Source organism: Nerophis ophidion, linkage group LG01, assembly GCF_033978795.1.
Source record: "Nerophis ophidion isolate RoL-2023_Sa linkage group LG01, RoL_Noph_v1.0, whole genome shotgun sequence".
NCBI classification, from domain to species: domain Eukaryota; kingdom Metazoa; phylum Chordata; class Actinopteri; order Syngnathiformes; family Syngnathidae; genus Nerophis; species Nerophis ophidion.
In genome coordinates, this window is record NC_084611.1 from 73816456 (window position 1) to 73834602 (window position 18147).

At 43.7% G+C, this 18147-nt stretch overlaps 1 protein-coding gene across 2 annotated transcripts in view; it reads right to left on the reverse strand.

The window, feature by feature from the left end:
* Window positions 1–5471: 5471 nt before the first annotated feature.
* Window positions 5472–18147, reverse strand: part of usp43a (ubiquitin specific peptidase 43a) — a 302210-nt gene continuing 289534 nt past the window's right edge. For both annotated transcript variants that reach the window (XM_061911002.1, XM_061911012.1), the window contains exons 15-16: window positions 12817–12978; window positions 5472–7232 (exon numbers count right to left, since the gene is read on the reverse strand). In XM_061911002.1, the coding sequence (XP_061766986.1) occupies window positions 6178–7232; window positions 12817–12978 (1217 nt within the window). In that variant the 3' untranslated portion in view covers window positions 5472–6177. The remainder of the gene's footprint in view (window positions 7233–12816; window positions 12979–18147) is intronic.

Below are 18147 nucleotides of genomic sequence, written 5' to 3' on the forward strand. Positions count from 1 at the left end.
GTTACAGTAGTCGAGGCGAGACGTAACAAACGCATGGATAATGATCTCAGCGTCTTTAGTGGACAGAATGGAGCGAATTTTAGCGATATTACGGAGCTGAAAGAAGGCCGTTTTAGTAACGCTTTTAATGTGTGCCTCAAAGCAGAGAGTTGGGTCGAATATAACACCCAGATTCTTTACCGTGTCGCCTTGTTTAATTGTTTGGTTGTCAAGTGTTAGAGTTGTATCATTAAATAGAGGTCGGTGTCTAGCAGGACCGATAATCAGCATTTCCGTTTTTTTGGCGTTGAGTTGCAAAAAGTTAGCGGACATCCATTGTTTAATTTCATTAAGACACGCCTCCAGCTGACTACAATCCGGCGTGTTGGTCAGCTTTAGGGGCATGTAGAGTTGGGTGTCATCAGCATAACAGTGAAAGCTAACACCGTATTTGCGTATGATGTCACCTAGCGGCAGCATGTAGATGCTGAAGACTGCAGGGCCGAGGACCGAACCCTGGGGAACTCCACACGTTACCTTAACGTAGTCCGAGGTCACATTGTTATGGGAGACGCACTGCATCCTATCAGTAAGATAAGAGTTAAACCAAGACAGGGCTAAGTCTGACATACCAATTCGTGTTTTGATATTTTCTAATAAAATATTATGATCGACGGTATCGAAAGCAGCGCTAAGATCGAGGAGCAGCAACATAGATGACGCATCAGAATCCATCGTTAGCAATAGATCATTAGTAATTTTTGCAAGGGCTGTCTCCGTGGAGTGATTTGCCCTGAAACCGGATTGAAAGGTTTCACATAGATTGTTAGACGCTAATTGAGAAAATGTTGCAAGTAGAAATTAATCTAAGTTTTTGCATCAAGTTTTTGTGCTTAAAAAACTTTTATAGTACTTGTATTGTTAAAACAGTGCTCACTTCTCTCATCCAGACTGTAGCCTACACATATAAAACACTGAAGCAAGGGGAGGACATCTTTCTCCCATTTCCTGCCATACAGTCTGTGGATATGACATTAAATTAGTAATCCATGATTAACCAGGGTGTCACACTTGGGTCGGATCATTTGTAAGAGTGCATGACTATGGCTTGACGACACAATGTCCACTGGTTGTAGACAAATAAAGACAAACGTCACGAACTCATGCACAAACAAAGCGGTGATGACTTTTTAGACTGATTTGAAAGTCCTTCAAAGTTTAAAATCCACTCAGACTTGTCGATTTTGTACGCCTCCTTGCATCCAATTAAGGATGTCTGCTCCTTATAACCACGAAGGGACTTCTTATCCAATGACTCACAGTATTTATTAGGGCTGCAAATCTTTGTGTGTCCCACGATTCGATTCAATATTGGTTCTTGGGGTCACGATTCGATAATTTATCGATTTTTTCGATTCAATTCAATAACGATATTTTTCCGATTCAAAACGATTCTGTATTCATTCCATACTTAGGATTTCAGCAGGATCTACGCGAGTCTGCTGACATGCTAGCAGAGTGGTAGATTTAAAAAAAAAAAAAGCTTTTATAATTGTAAAGGACAATGTTTTATCAACTGATTGCAATAATGTAAATTTGTTTTAACTATTAAACGAACCAAAAATATGACTTATTTTATCTTTGTGAAAACATTGGACACATTGTGTTGTCAAACTTATGAGATGCGATGCAAGTTTAAGCCACTGTGACACTATTGTTCTTTTATTTTTATAAATGTCTAATGATAATGTCAATGAGGGATTTTTAATCACTGCTATGCTGAAATTATAACTAATATTGATACTGTTGTTGATGAATATTCATTTTTGTTTTACTACTTTTGGTTTGTTCTGTGTCGTGTTTGTGTCTCCTCTCAATTGCTCTATTTATTGCAGTTCTGAGTGTTGCTGGGTCAGGTTTGGTTTTGGAATTGGATTGCATTGTCATGGTATTGCTGTGTATTGGTTTGTTGGATTGATATCAAAAAACAAAACAAAACAAAAAACAAAAATAGATAAAAAAAAAAATCTATTCTGAATTGCACAACGTGAGAATCTCGATTCCTATTCGAATCGATTTCCCCCCCATACCCCTAATATATATATATATATATATATATGTATATCTCTCACGGTCGTAGAGGGGTTAGTGCGTCTGCCTCACAATACGAAGGTCCCTGCAGTCCTGGGTTCAAATCCAGGCTCGGGATCTTTCTGTGTGGAGTTTTGCATGTTCGTGGGTTCCCTCCGGGTACTCCGGCTTTCCTCCCACCTCCAAAGACATACACCTGGGGATAGGTTGATTGGCAACACTAAATGGTCCCTAGTGTGTGAATGTGAGTGTGAATGTTGTCTGTCTATCTGTGTTGGCCCAGTGATGAGGTGGCGACTTGTCCAGGGTGTACCCCGCCTTCCACCCGATTGTAGCTGAGATAGGCGCCAGCGCCCCCCGCGACTCCAAAAAAGGGAATAAGCGGTAGAAAATGGATGGATATATATATATATATATATATACATAGACATACAAACAAATATATTATATATATATACACACATACATGCAAATGTAAAAATATATATATACACACACACAAATATATATATACACATATATATGTATATGTATACAGTATATGTATATATATATATACATGTATATATATATATATATATATATGTATAAAAGAGCTGTCAAGTTATTACTTTTTTAATCAGAATAATTACACTAATTCTTTGATTAATCACATAATATTTTGTTTGCAATAAGAACATTTTCTTAAAAGGCTTTGTAGTCAGAATGTCAAACGAGAATGTTTTCTAAATGTTTTTTTGAACTGCAGTAACTGCAGTAAACAAATAAAGTGCACATTTTTGTTTCTTTTGGTCTTAATAGAACTATTTCCTGCTTAACTTAATACAAATAGACATAGTTATTTAACCTTAAAACAAAACACATTTCAGTGTACAGCTTTATGATAGAGCACATCTCCAACGTTCATCAATATGTGAAAAACTATAGTGACAAAAATAGAGGAAAGATATTTCTTTCACTAATATGACAGGCAACATTTTAATTGTGCTTTATGAAGGAGATCTCCTCTCAGTAAGGTTATTGTCTTTATGCTATTGTGTTCATTTGTCTTGAAATAAAAGCATCACGCACACTCAGATCTCATTAAAGAGAAATAAATGACACGCCGCTCATAATTAAAAGCCACATACCTGGATGTTAATATCCTCACTGAATGACGATGTGTGCTTGACCCCCGGACTTGACACGGATTCAGTAACGAAACAGACACACTCAAATCGAGAGGAGCCAGATGAGGTGGTTCGAGCATCTGGTCAGGATGTCACCCCGAACGCCTCCCTAGGGAGGTGTTTAGGGCACGTCCAACCGGTAGGAGGCCACGGGGAAGACCCAGGACACGTCGGGAAGACTATGTCTCCTGGCTGGCCTGGGAACGCCTCGGGATCCCCGGGAAGAGCTAGACAAAGTGGCTAGGGAGAGGGAATTCTGGACTTCCCTGCTTAGGCTGCTGCCCCCGCGACCCAACTTAGGATAAGCGGAAGAAGATGGATTGATGTTATAGGGTCGGCGTGGCGCAGTGGGAGAGTGGCCGTGCGCAACCCGAGAGTCCCTGGTTCAAATCCCACCTAGTACCAACCTAGTCACGTCCGTTGTGTCCTGAGCAAGACACTTCACCCTTGCTCCTGATGGGTGCTGGTTAGCGCCTTGCATGGCAGCTCCCTCCATCAGTGTGTGAATGTGTGTGTGAATGGGTAAATGTGGAAGTAGTGTCAAAGCGCTTTGAGTACCTTGAAGGTAGAAAAGCGCTATACAAGTACAACCCATTTATTTATTTATTTTCTTTTTTTTAAAGAATACCTTGTCACATTGTCATTATGGGGTATTGTGTGTAGAATTTTGAGGACAAAAATGAATTTATTCAATTTTGGAATAAGGCTGTAAGATAAGAAAACATGAAAAAAGTTAAAGCCTGCGAACACTTCACGGATGCACTGGAACTCATGCTCTCGTCGTCGTATTTTTGCTTTTGCTCTATTCACCACTGCACTATTACCTAGCAGCTTATTTAAGTGCTCGTTTGTTTTTAAGTGTTAATATTTATTGTTTACATTGAACAAAGGGAGTTGTTGTGCGTTAAATATACTTAGCCAATAAAGCAAACTGATTCTGAATTGCAACCTGTGATTAATCATGATGATTTATCCACATTCAAGTGTGAATCTGCTTTAAAGGGGAACATTATCACCAGACCTATGTAAGCGTCAATATATACCTTGATGTTGCAGAAAAAAGACCATATGTTTTTTTAACCGATTTCCGAACTCTAAAAGGGTGAATTTGGCGATTGAAACGCCTTTCAATTGTTTCATTGTCGGAGCAATGACCTTTCACCCGTGACGTCACACCGGGAAGCAATCCGCCATTTTCCTCAAACACATTACACACACCAAGTCAAATCAGCTCTGTTATTTTCCATTTTTTCGACTGTTTTCTGTACCTAGGAGACATTATGCCTCGTCGGTGTGTTGTCGGAGGGTGTAACAACACGAACAGAGACGGATTCAAGTTGACTGATGTGGAGTGTGCTAATCAGACATATCAATTGTCACGGCAGGCTAATCGATGCTAACATGCTATTTAGGCTAGCTGTGTGTACATATTGCATCATTTTGCCTCATTTGTAGCTATATTTGCATCCAGCCTTTCTCTCCACCCACATTTAATGCCAAACAAACACATACCAATCGACGGATTCAAGTACACCAGTGGTCGAAAGATGCGAAAGTCCCTCGTTTGTTCTGCACATCTTACCGACGACAGCTATGCTACGACAGATGGCACAGAGATGTGTGGATATCCTGCGACACTCAAAGCAGATGCATTTCCAACGATAAAGTCAACGAAATCACAAAGGTGAGTTTTGTTGATGTTATTGACTTATGTGCTAATCAGACATATTTAGTCACGACATGACAGCCAGCTAATCTATGCTAACATGCTATTTAGGCTAGCTTTATGTACATTTGTAGCTATATTTGCCTCCAGCCTTTCCCTCCACCCACATTTAATGCCAAACAAACACATACCAATCGACGGATTTAAGTTGCTCCAGTGGTCAAAAGATGCACTCGTTGGTTAGAAGGCGATCGCCGAATTCGTCCTCGTTGGCTCAATAGCTTCAGTTTTTTCTATCTGCCTCCACACTCCAACCATCCGTTTCAATACATGCGTAATCTGTTGAATCGCTTAAGCTGCTTAAATCCGAGTCTGAATCCGAGCTAATGTCGCTATATCTTTCTGTTCTATCTGCCATGTTTGTTTGTATTGGGGGGGGGGAAATGGGGGGGGTGGGGTGTGTGGGGGTGTTGGATACACAGATAGCGAAAATCAGGCATTTTAAAGCCTTTTTTCGGGATAATCCATGATGGGTAAAATTTTTAAAAAAACTTAGAAAAATAAAATAAGCCACTGGGAACTGATTTTTATTGGTTTTAACCCTTCTGAAATTGTGATAATGTTCCCCTTTAAAAAAAAGGAATCATCTGACAGCACTTAAAAAAAGCCTGCAAAATCCTGAAAGAATCGACAAAACATTGACTGTTCAGTTTGAACCTGAAATTGATTATTTCTATTTACCTTATTATTGCCAATGGAGAAAATTGGTGTGGAAATCAAACAAACAAATTCCACGGTACCAAAAAAACGCAATCATGCAACAAACAAAGCAACACGCCAGAAACGCTGAGGCGACTCAAACATCCTTACATTCTTAGATGAGTTTGAGTGTGTAGTGCAGAGTGCATCACTTACTCTGCAGGAAACACAACAAGGTGATCCGGGGCCACGCAAGAATAAGTGGATCATTTCACCGTGAGAATTAAACGCAGGCGGATGACTCACGGGAGGCGAGGAGATAAAGTGACATTCTCTGCAGTGGCACAATCAATGTGTCGGGATTGGCAGCAAAGGAGCTCAATAAAGAAACTAAGACACAAACGTGGATTATTATTATTATTATCATTGGTAGGTAGTTGGTCCAAACTGCATAGAAGTTTCTCAGGCACTTGTTTCAAGTCACATTAGTGGATGGAGAGGTCGTTCTGCTCTTCGTTTCAACCCACAATGCAAATCTGGCAATTGTTGTGCTTTTATTGCGTGGCGTCCCAGTCAGAAGCTGGACTCTGGCACTGGCTTTTTGCGTCCCAACGAGGTGGTGCTGTAGAGAGTCCTCTGCAGGGCGGTGTAAGGCGTTTTGTCCGCGTTCTTTGCGCCGGTCCGATGCAGCGACGCTGTCCGACGCGTGCTCGGCTCGGTCCGGGCGGGGAGGCTGGACGAGCTCTGGGAGCGCTTGATGTCGGACGAGCTCCGTCCAGCCCTCCCGTTGGACAGTTCTTCGCCTTGATGACTCGAGCCGTGGGACTTTCTCTGCTCCCCGCCTGCCGCTCCGTTGGACAACGTCTGCCTGGGCAGAGTCCTTCTCCCGGCTTCCTCGTCTCCTCCTCTCCCTGAATTCCTGGACTCCTTGTCCCTCCGTAGGAAGTTCCCTTTAAGAAAAGACATCAGCCCGTCCTGGCTCTTGGCCTTGCAACCTCCTTCGCTTGCAACATTGCGATCCTGATCAGTCCTGTTCTCCTTGGGTCTTCTCAAAGTGCCTTGAAGAATGCTGGAGGTGCTAAAGCTGCTCTGAACACCAGAACCTGATCCTTGCTTCATGTCAGTATCTTCTTGTCTCCTGGCTTCTTTTCTTCGGATTAGACTGTTGCTACTCCAGCTCACACGGACAGAACCTTCGTCTTTTGACTGCTTCTCTGTACTCCGCCTCAAGCTGGAAGTTTTATCTGATGGCCTCCTCTGACCTTCTGGGACTTGTAAGGACTCAGGCTGCAAGACCTCTTCGGTCTTTCCCACACAACCAATCCGCCCCGCACTCGAGGATCGGTGTCCATTTGGTTCCCTTGCGCTACGGGGTTCGCTCATTAACGACACGATGGGTTCCTTCGTGCAGCGAGGCCGTCGGCCGGATTCCAAATACTGAACCAGTTCAACAGGGGGGGGATCTTCAACGGCCGGAGGCGCCGGATCAGGCTTTCGCCGGTCTCTGGAACCCAAGGACCAACGCAAAGGGAGAACTTTGCTCAGGGTGTCCTTGGTCTTGCTGGGGGCCCTCATGCTCATGCTGCGGCCTTCAAGTCCTCTCACGAAAGGTCTGCTCTCAAATCCACCTGAAAAGTTAAAGTACAGAAGAGAACATTTTAATTTTAATACCAATAAAAACAAATTGTATTTACACGGATGTACCGATCAAAATTGTTGGCCTTAGATACTGTCCGGTTTCAAGTCCTCAGCCGAGACTTTCAGTACTATGAAGACTATAGATTAAAGAAGTGAAACTGTTTTACAGCAAGTAACTAAAGTAAATACGATACCACATTTTGATAAAGCTTATCTTATTATATGTATACTCTAGAACAGTGCTTTTCAACCTTTTTTGAGCCAAGGCACATTTTTTTCATTGAAAAAATCCGGAAGCACAACCCCACAGACATCATTAAAAAATGAAACTCAATTGACGATAAAAAATCGTTGTCGTAATTGATGGATATGAATTCAAACCATACACCATGCATCACTATGGCTCTTGTCTCAAAGTAGGTGTACTGTCACCACCTGTCACATCACGCCGTGACAGGTGGTGACAAAATCTCCTGATGATTGAGGGAACCCCTCATGAAACAGTTCTGTAGAGATGAAGTAGTCTTGTGATTTTTCCCACACCTACATATTGCGCTCTACCACGGTATCGAGCACTATTCTCTGGATAATCCAATCGAGATATATATATATATATATACACACACATATATATATATATATATATATATATATATATATATATATATATATATATATATATATATATATATATATATATATATATATATATATATATATATCTCCTCTCTGAGCTGCTACCTTACCGTGGTAGAGGAGTTTGCGTGTCCCAATGATCCTAGGAGCTATGTTGTCTGGGGGCTTTCATGCCCCCTGGTAGGGTCTCCCAAGACAAACAGGTCCTAGGTGAGTGATCAGACAAAGAGCAGCTCAAAGACTTCTATGGAATTACAACAAAATGAACTCAGATTTCCCTCGCCCGGACGCGGGTCACCGGGGCCCCGCTCTGGAGCCAGGCCCGGAGTTGGGGCACGATGGCGAGCGCCTGGTGGCCGGGCCTGTCCCCATGGGGCCCGGCCGGGCACAGCCCGAAGAGGCAACGTGGGTCATCCCTCCAATGGGCTCACCACTCATAGGAGGGGCCATAGAGGTCGGGTGCATTGTGAGTTGGGCGGCAGCCGAAGGCAGGGCACTTGGCGGTCCGATCCTCGGCTACAGAAGCTAGCTCTTGGGACGTGGAACGTCACCTCACTGGGGGGGAAGGAGCCTGAGCTAGTCCGCGAGGTAGAGAAGTTCCGGCTGGATATAGTCGGACTCACCTCGACGCACAGCAAGGGCTCTGGAACCAGTTCTCTCGAGAGGGACTGGACCCTCTTCCACTCTGGCGTTGCCGGCAGTGAGAGGCGACGGGCTGGGGTGGCAATTCTCGTTGCCCCCCGGCTCAAAGCCTGCACGTTGGAGTTCAACCCAGTGGGCGAGAGGGTAGCCTCCCTTCGCCTTCGGGTGGGGGGACGGGTCCTGACTGTTGTTTGTGCTTACGCACCAAACAGCAGTTCAGAATACCCACCCTTTTTGGGTACACTCGAGGGAGTACTGGAAAGTGCTCCCCCGGGTGATTCCCTTGTCCTACTGGGGGACTTCAACGCTCATGTTGGCAACGACAGTGAAACTTGGAGAGGCGTGATTGGGAAGAATGCTCGCCCGGACCTAAACCCGAGTGGTGTTTTGTTATTGGACTTTTGTGCTCGTCACGGATTGTCCATAACAAACACCATGTTCAAACATAAGGGTGTCCATATGTGCACTTGGCACCAGGACACCCTAGGCCGCAGTTCCATGATCGACTTTGTAGTTGTGTCATCGGATTTGCGGCCTTATGTTTTGGACAGTCGGGTGAAGAGAGGGGCGGAGCTTTCTACCGATCACCACCTGGTGGTGAGTTGGCTGCGATGGTGGGGGAGGATGCCGGACAGACCTGGCAGGCCCAAACGCATTGTGAGGATCTGCTGGGAACGTCTGGCAGAGTCTCCTGTCAGAGAGAGTTTCAATTCACACCTCCGGGAGAACTTTGAACATGTCACGAGGGAGGTGCTGGACATTGAGTCCGAGTGGACCATGTTCCGAACCTCTATTGTCGAGGCGGCTGATTGGAGCTGTGGCCGCAAGGTTGTTGGTGCCTGTCGTGGCGGTAATCCCAGAATCCGTTGGTGGACACCAGCAGTGAGGGATGCCGTCAAGCTGAAGAAGGAGTCCTATCTGGTTCTTTTGGCTCATAGGACTCCGGAGGCAGTGGACGGGTACCGACGGGCCAAGCGGTGTGCAGCTTTAGCAGTCGCGGAGGCAAAAACTCGGACATGGGAAGAGTTCGGGGAAGCCATGGAAAACGACTTCCGGACGGCTTCGAAGCGATTCTGGACCACCATACGCCGCCTCAGGAAGGGGAAACAGTGCACTATCAACACCGTATATGGTGCGGATGGTGTTCTGCTGACTTCGACTGCGGATGTTGTGGATCGGTGGAGGGAATACTTCGAAGACCTCCTCAATCCCACCAACACGTCTTCCTTTGAGGAAGCGGTGCCTGGGGAATCTGTGGTGGACTCTCCTATTTCTGGGGCTGAGGTCGCTGAGGTAGTTAAAAAGCTCCTCGGCGGCAAGGCCCCGTGGGTGGATGAGATCCGCCCGGAGTTCCTTAAGGCTCTGGATGCTGTGGGGCTGTCTTGGTTGACAAGACTCTGCAGCATCGCATGGACATCGGGGGCGGTACCTCTGGATTGGCAGACCGGGGTGGTGGTCCCTCTCTTTAAGAAGGGGGACCGGAGGGTGTGTTCCAACTATCGTGGGATCACACTCCTCAGCCTTCCCGGTAAGGTTTATTCAGGTGTACTGGAGAGGAGGCTACACCGGATAGTCGAACCTCGGATTCAGGAGGAACAGTGTGGTTTTCGTCCTGGTCGTGGAACTGTGGACCAGCTCTATACTCTCGGCAGGGTTTTTGAGGGTGCATGGGAGTTTGCCCAACCAGTCTACATGTGCTTTGTGGACTTGGAGAAGGCATTCGACCATGTCCCTCGGGAAGTCCTGTGGGGAGTGCTCAGAGAGTATGGGGTACCGGACTGTCTTATTGTGGCAGTCCGCTCCCTGTATGATCAGTGTCAGAGCTTGGTCCGCATTGCTGGTAGTAAGTCGGACACGTTTCCAGTGAGGGTTGGACTCCGCCAAGGCTGTCCTTTGTCACCGATTCTGTTCATAACTTTTATGGACAGAATTTCTAGGCGCAGCCAAGGCGTTGAGGGGATCAGGTTTGGTGGCCACGGGATTAGGTCTCTGCTTTTTGCAGATGATGTAGTCCTGATGGCTTCATCTGGCCGGGATCTTCAGCTCTCACTGGATCGGTTCGCAGCCGAGTGTGAAGCGACCGGAATGAGAATCAGCACCTCCAAGTCCGAGTCCATGGTTCTCGCCCGGAAAAGGGTGGAGTGCCATCTCCGGGTTGGGGAGGAGACCCTGCCCCAAGTGGAGGAGTTCAAGTACCTAGGAGTCTTGTTCACGAGTGGGGGAAGAGTGGATCGTGAGATCGACAGGCGGATCGGTGCGGCGTCTTCAGTAATGCGGACATTGTATCGATCCGTTGTGGTGAAGAAGGAGCTGAGCCGGAAGGCAAAGCTCTCAATTCACCGGTCGATCTACGTTCCCATCCTCACCTATGGTCATGAGCTTTGGGTCATGACCGAAAGGATAAGATCACGGGTACAAGCGGCCGAAATGAGTTTCCTCCGTCGGGTGGCGGGGCTCTCCCTTAGAGATAGGGTGAGAAGCTCTGCCATCCGGGAGGAGCTCAACGTAAAGCCGCTGCTCCTCCACATCGAGAGGAGCCAGATGAGGTGGTTCGGGCATCTGGTCAGGATGCCACCCGAACGCCTCCCTAGGGATGTGTTTAGGGCACGTCCAGCTGGTAGGAGGCCACGGGGAAGATCTAGGACACGTTGGGAAGACTATGTCTCCCGGCTGGCCTGGGAACGCCTCGGGATCCCCCGGGAAGAGCTAGACGAAGTGGCTGGAGATAGGGAAGTCTGGGCTTCCCTGCTTAGGCTGCTGCCCCCGCGACCCGACCTCGGATAAGCGGAAGATGATGGATGGATGGATGGATATATATATATATATATTAGGGGTGTGGGAAAAAATCGATTCGAATACGAATCGAATCGTTTATGTTGTAATTTTCTGAAACTTGGCAGCCCTGATGTAGTGGAGCATGTTTAGCTATTTCTCGTCTTGCAGGGAAGATACTTGTAAAAAAACGTAGTTTACATGTGATGAGTGATTTGGAACACTGCGGATGGACGTTAGCCATGTTTTCAAGCACCTGGCTTCAACTTCATTGTTAATTTTTAGGCCAAATTGCACCCATTCCGGTGTGCGTTGCCTAAAATCCGCCTCTGCTATACTAAATAGGTTACACTTGTATAGCGCTTTTCGACCTCCAAGGTACTCGAAGCGCTTTGACACTATTTCCACATTCCCCAGCAATGTCACGGGCCAGAAAGTACTGGTATTTTTCAGAGGCAAAATAATACCGTTTTGAAATTATTAGTATTTTATTAGTGCAACGACGTGTTTGTTGCAGATTGTGCTCAAACCGGAGCCGGCGTTTTTGTGGAGACAATCCATGCATGGACTTCATGTACTAGGAATGTGAGGAATTCACAAGATCTCCTGGAGATCTCGCAACAGTAGAAGCAGTTTAGAAATAAACACAGGATAACCAGAAAAAACAAGAAATGCTGCTGAAACATCGGGTGAAACAACAATTTTTAGTTCGACGGCGGATAAGGAAAGAAAGTTAGCCAGTAGTTGGACAAAAAACTTTTTAGTCGATCGATTCCATAAGGGCCAAACAACCCAGTCATGTCCAGAAAAATGCCAATTAGAAGAAGTTGTAACCTGCAGTGAGTGACTTTGGCCTTCAATCAATAATGAATAATACACAGCATAAAACAGTGGTTCTCAACCTTTTTTTCAGTGATGTACCCCCTGTGAACATTTTTTCAATTCAAGTACCCCCTAATTAGAGCAAAGCATTTTTGGTTAAAAAAAAAGATATAAAGAAGTAAAATACAGCACTATGCCATCAGTTTCTGATTTATTAAATTGTATAACAGCTCACAATATTGCTAATTTGTAGTGGTCTTTCTTGAACTATTTGGAAAAAAAAGATATAAAAACAACTAAAAACTTTATTCAATTATAAATAAAGATTTCTACAAATAGAAGTAATCATCAACTTAAAGTGCCCTTTATGAATCCATCTGGATTCATGAACTTAATTCTAAACATTTATTCACAAAAAATTAATATTTAACATCAATATTTATGGAACATGTCATCAAAAAAATCTAACTGTCAACACTTTTTCACAGAGTATGAACTTACATTCATATTTGGCTGAAGTATTATTAAATAAATATATTCATAAGTGATTTTTGAATTGTTGCTATTTTTAAAATATTTTTTTTAAATCTCACGTACCCCTGGGCGTACCTTCAAGTACCCCTATTAGAGAACCACTGGCATAAAGTACTCTTCCACATAAAATAGATAAAACTACATGAGGAAATAAAATAACTTTCTCACCTCTCTGTTTTTTAGGATCATTTTCGATGAAAACAGGAGACTCTGGAGAGTCTGGGATGGAGGACGGGCAGGTGGTTGAGGAGCGTGACACCATACTGCCTCTCTTGCTGTCCCCAGTCAGTCGGATCAACCAGTGGTCTGACACAGAAGAACTCGTAGAGCCTAAAGACACATGAGGCAACAGTGGAGTTTGCGGTAATCCAGTCAAATATTTACTGTGCTGTATGTGGTTATTCTCAACATCTTCAACAGGAAGTATGAGGAAGTATACACACGGTAGTCCTTGGGTTTATAAAGTACGTCATGAACATATAGAGCAGGGGTGTCACACTCAAATACAGAGTGGGCCAAAATTTAAAACTGAACAAAGCAGCGGGCCAAGGTTGAACAAATTAACCTTTTATTAGGGACCCAAACAAGTTTTGCATTGAATATTGAACAAGCAAGGCTTATATAACTTTATAGTGACATGCAAAATCGAGTTTCAAATAATAATAATAATAATTAAAAAATATCAATGGCATATCAAATAAAATTTAAATACACATTTAATGCATATTTTCTATTTGCAGCCTTCTGAGGTAAATATCCAAATATATTGTAGCGTCCCGGAAGAGTTATTGCTGCAAGGGGTTCTGGGTATTTGTTCTGTTGTGTTTATGTTATGTTACAGTGCAGTGTTTGGTGTGAGTTCACAGTGTGGCGCATATTTGTAACAGTGTTAAAGTTGTTTACACAGCCACCCTCAGTGTGACCTGTACTGCTGATGACCAAGTATGCCTTGCATTCACTTATGTGTGTGTAATAGTTGCATATATTACGCGAGTGGGCCTGCACGCTGTTTGTATGGAGGAAATGCGGACGTGACGACAGGTTGTAGAGAATGCTAAAGGCAGTGCCTTTATGGCACGCCCTCAATATTGTTGTCCGGGTGGAAATCGGGAGAATGCTTGCCCCGGGAGATTTTCGGGAGGGGCACTGAACTTTGGGAGGATTGGCAAATGTGAGAATTTGCGGTGTTACAGCGGCACCGCTGCTGTGTAATAACGGCGGGCCAGCTATAATGTTAATTTGATATTGCCAAATTAAATTACACGGCAGGCCAAATTTGGCCCGCGGGCCAGAGTTTGACACCCATCATATAGAGCATCCTTAAATGTCTTGACGGATACAGATAATAATAAATATTATCAGGTTATCAATAATATTTCAATTTAATTATCCTCCCTGTGGAGGTTGAAAAACTATTAATAACAACAGGATTAAAAACATGTTTAAAATAGTGCACCATCAAAAAATGATCTAATTCTAATATAGATCTGGATCTTCGATTTGTCTGGGACAATTGTTAGAATTCATAAAATAAATAAACACATTAAACCACAACAGCAAAAAAGGACATTCAGAATCAAGGCTTGAAAAAATATTTTTGGTCTCTGCCAACTTTACTGATTTTATGCAGTTTAGTTAATTTTTGGTTTAGTTTATTAAGGATCCCCATTAATCTACACCACAGTGGACTTTGCTGCTAGCGGGGTGTATAAAATAGTCAGGAATTATCATGGATGCAAAGGATTCTGGGTATTTGTTGTGTTGCGTTTATGTTGTGTTACTGAAAGGATGTTCTCCCGAAATGTGTTTGTCATTCTTGTTTGGTGTGGCTTCACAGCGTGGCGCATATTACTAAGAGTGTTAAAATTGTTTATATCACAACCATTAGTGTACTCTGTGTCACCCAGTATGCCTTGCAGTCGTGTGCGTCTGTGTTGCTGGACTGACAAGCAGATCGTACATTCTGTAGAAGGCGACAAAGCCAATGGCTTCATAGCACGCCCTAATACGTTTTAACTGGGTGACCGGCGGCAGACATTCTAGAGAATGTTTGTGTCTCCTATTGTCTTCTTCGCTTTGTGACACGGGTCCTAAATGGCTCTTTGAATGGTAAAGAATACCGATCCCACAGCTATGTATATCAAATATTTCCGAATGGTTCAACCGCCACCCGCCCGAATCTAATTAAAATCTATTTTTTCGTCATGTCACCCGCCCGACCCGCGGTTTATCCACGGATAAGACCGCAAAACGCGCATGTCTAGTGTATATACATACAGGTTTTCACCAAATCACCGGCGAGGGGTGATCAAGGGTGATGGGTCAAATGCAGAGAATACTTTTGCCACACCTAGTGTGTGTGTGATGATCATTGGTACTTTAACTTTAATATACATACAGGTTTTGAGCAACATATGTTGCCATCCAAGCAACGTTATCATGGACGCCCCTGCTTATTTCAACAAGACAATACCAAGCCACGTGTTAGAAAAGCGTGGATTCATAGTAAAAGAGTGCAGGTACTTGACTGGCCTGCGTGTGGTCCAGACCTTCCATTGAAATCGTGTGGCGCAATATGAAGCCTACAATACCACAATGGAGACCCCGGACTGTTGAACAACTTAAGATGTACATCAAGCAAGAATGGGAAAGAATTCCACCTGAAAAGCTTAAAAAAATGGTCTCCTCAGTTCCCAAACGTTTACTGAGTGTTGTTAAAAGGAAAGGCCATGTAACACAGTGGTAAGAATGCCCATGTGCCAACTTTTTTGTAATGTGTTGCTGCCATTAAATTGTAAGTTAATGATTATTTAAAATACCAAAAACAACTAGTTTCTCAGTTTGAACATTAAATATCTTGTCTTTGCAGTTTATTTGATTAAAAATAAATTGAAAAAGATTTGCGAATCACTGTATTCGTTTTTTTTTTAACGAATTGCACAATGTGCCTACTTCATTGGTTTTGTACAGTAAGAATTCCTTTTTTTAGGAAAATTAGGGCGTTTAGCGCTTTTGAAAGAAAAATATCAAACCAGAGTCGTGTTTGGAGAGATTATGAACAACCCAATTTTAGGCATTTTCCTCATTTATTGGTCAAAAGCCCTCACATGATTAAGTTATGTACAAGTTTGAAGCTGCAGCCACTTGACACTGCACTTCCTCATGATACATTTATTTGAATTGAAGAGTGTTAGCCGCGTAAACATGCGCTGTTGTGTGGCATGTTTGCAACCAGCAATTGCATACTTTTCCCGAAACCCAGGAAGGAGAAAAATATGGGGAGTGAAGGTCCAACGGGAAGAACACAGTTTCTTGTGTGAGATACATGGTATATCACACTCTCAGTAACAGTGAATTAATACATTTTGCCTGACAAAACTTTGCTTCCAAATTGCCCTTTTTCTGAAAGTGTCACCAATAATCCAAACTAAACTAAATAATATTGCATTCAAAAGCAGCATTAGTTTAGTATTCAAGTTAATAGTTTGATAAAGAACTCAGGAAGCCTAGACTCGCCACAGCAAAACCTAAGACAACTGTCACGGTCAGGGCGCCCTTATCTTTGCGTCTTGACGAGCGCACAGGACATAGGCGCTCTCTCTCCGCAGCGTGCGTGCCTCCTCGCGTCTGCAGACAATCTGCAATAAGCACACCTGCTAATGATGATAAGCCCGCACAACCTGCCATGCCGCACCGGAATATAGTCTTCTGTACCCTAAGCCAGTACCCAGCTTTATGCTCTCTCTCTCTGCTTTCCCCCCTTCGTGTTTCATTGTTGTCCGCGCCAGCAATCTGCCTTCCTCCCCGTGTGATCGAGCTGTGCGCCTCGACTTCTCTTTTGGACTTTGGACTGCCACCCTTGATCCTCTATCCCTCGCATGGACACAGACTCTAACGCCTCTCTCTCTCGCCCTGGATCATCTGCCTGCCCCACGGACTGTCTTCACGCCTTGTTACTCCTCTCATGTCAACACTTCTGGTAACACTCAGCAATTAATTCCTACACATAGTCTTACACCACACACACTCTTGGATTTTTCCACACACCACTCTCTACTTGATTAAATTATATTGTTCATTATTTACAAACCCTGTTTCCATATGAGTTGTGAAATTGTGTTAGATGTAAATATAAACGGAATGCATTGTTTTGCAAATAATTTTCAACCCATATTCAGTTGAATATGCTACAAAGACAACATATTTGATGTTCAAACTGATAAACATTTTTTTCATTTTTAAAAAAAATAATCTTTAACTTTAGAATTTGATGCCAGCAACACGTGACAAAGAAGTTGGGAAAGGTGGCAATAAATACTGATAATGGTGAGGAATGCTCATCAAACACTTATTTAGAACATCCCACAAGTGTGCAAGCTAATTGGGAAAAGGTGGGTGCCATGATTGGGTATAAAAACAGCTTCCCAAAAAATGCTCAGTCTTTCACAAGAAAGGATGGGGCGAGGTACACCCCTTTGTCCACAACTGCGTGAGCAAATAGTCAAACAGTTTAAGAACAATGTTTCTCAAAGTGCAATTGCAAGAAATTTAGGGATTTCAACATCTACGGCCCATAATATCATCAAAAGGTTCAGAGAATCTGGAGAAATCACTCCACGTAAGCGGCATGGCCGAAAACCAACATTGAATGACCGTGACCTTCGATCCCTCAGACGGCACTGTACCAAAAATCGACATCAATTGCTAAAGGATATCACCACGTGCTCAGGAACACTGCTGCTAAATACAGTTTGTCGCTACATTTGTAAGTGCAACTTAAAGCTCTACTATGCAAAGCGAGAGTCATTTATCAACAATATCCAGAAACGCCGCCGGCTTCTCTGGGCCTGAGATCATCTAAGATGGACTGATGCAAAGTGGAAAAGTGTTCTGTGGTCTGACGAGTCCACATTTTAAATTGTTTATGGAAATATTCGACAACGTGTCATCCGGACCAAAGGGGAAGCAAACAATCCAGACTGTTATCGACGCAAAGTTCAAAAGCCAGCATCTGTGATGGTATGGGGGTGCATTAGTGCCCAAAGCATAGGTAACTTACACATCTGTGAAGGCACCATTAATGCTGAAAGGTACATACAGGTTTTGGAACAACATATGCTGCTATTTAAACGCCGTCTTTTTCATGAACGCCCCTGCTTATTTCAGCAAGACAATGCCAAGCCACATTCAGCACGTGTTACAACAGCGTGGATTTGTAAAAAAAGTGTGCGGGTACTTTCCAGACCCGCCTGCAGTCCAGACCTGTCTTTCATCGGAAATGTGTGGCGCATTATGAAGCGTAAAATATGACAGCGGAGACCCCGGACTGTTGAACGACTGAAGCTCTACATAAAACAAAAATGGGAAAGAATTCCACTTTCAAAGCTTCAACAATTAGTTTCCTCAGTTCCCAAACATTTATTGAGTGTTGTTAAAAGAAAAGGTGATGTAACACACTGGTGAACATGCCCTTTCCCAACTACTTTGGCACGTGTTGCA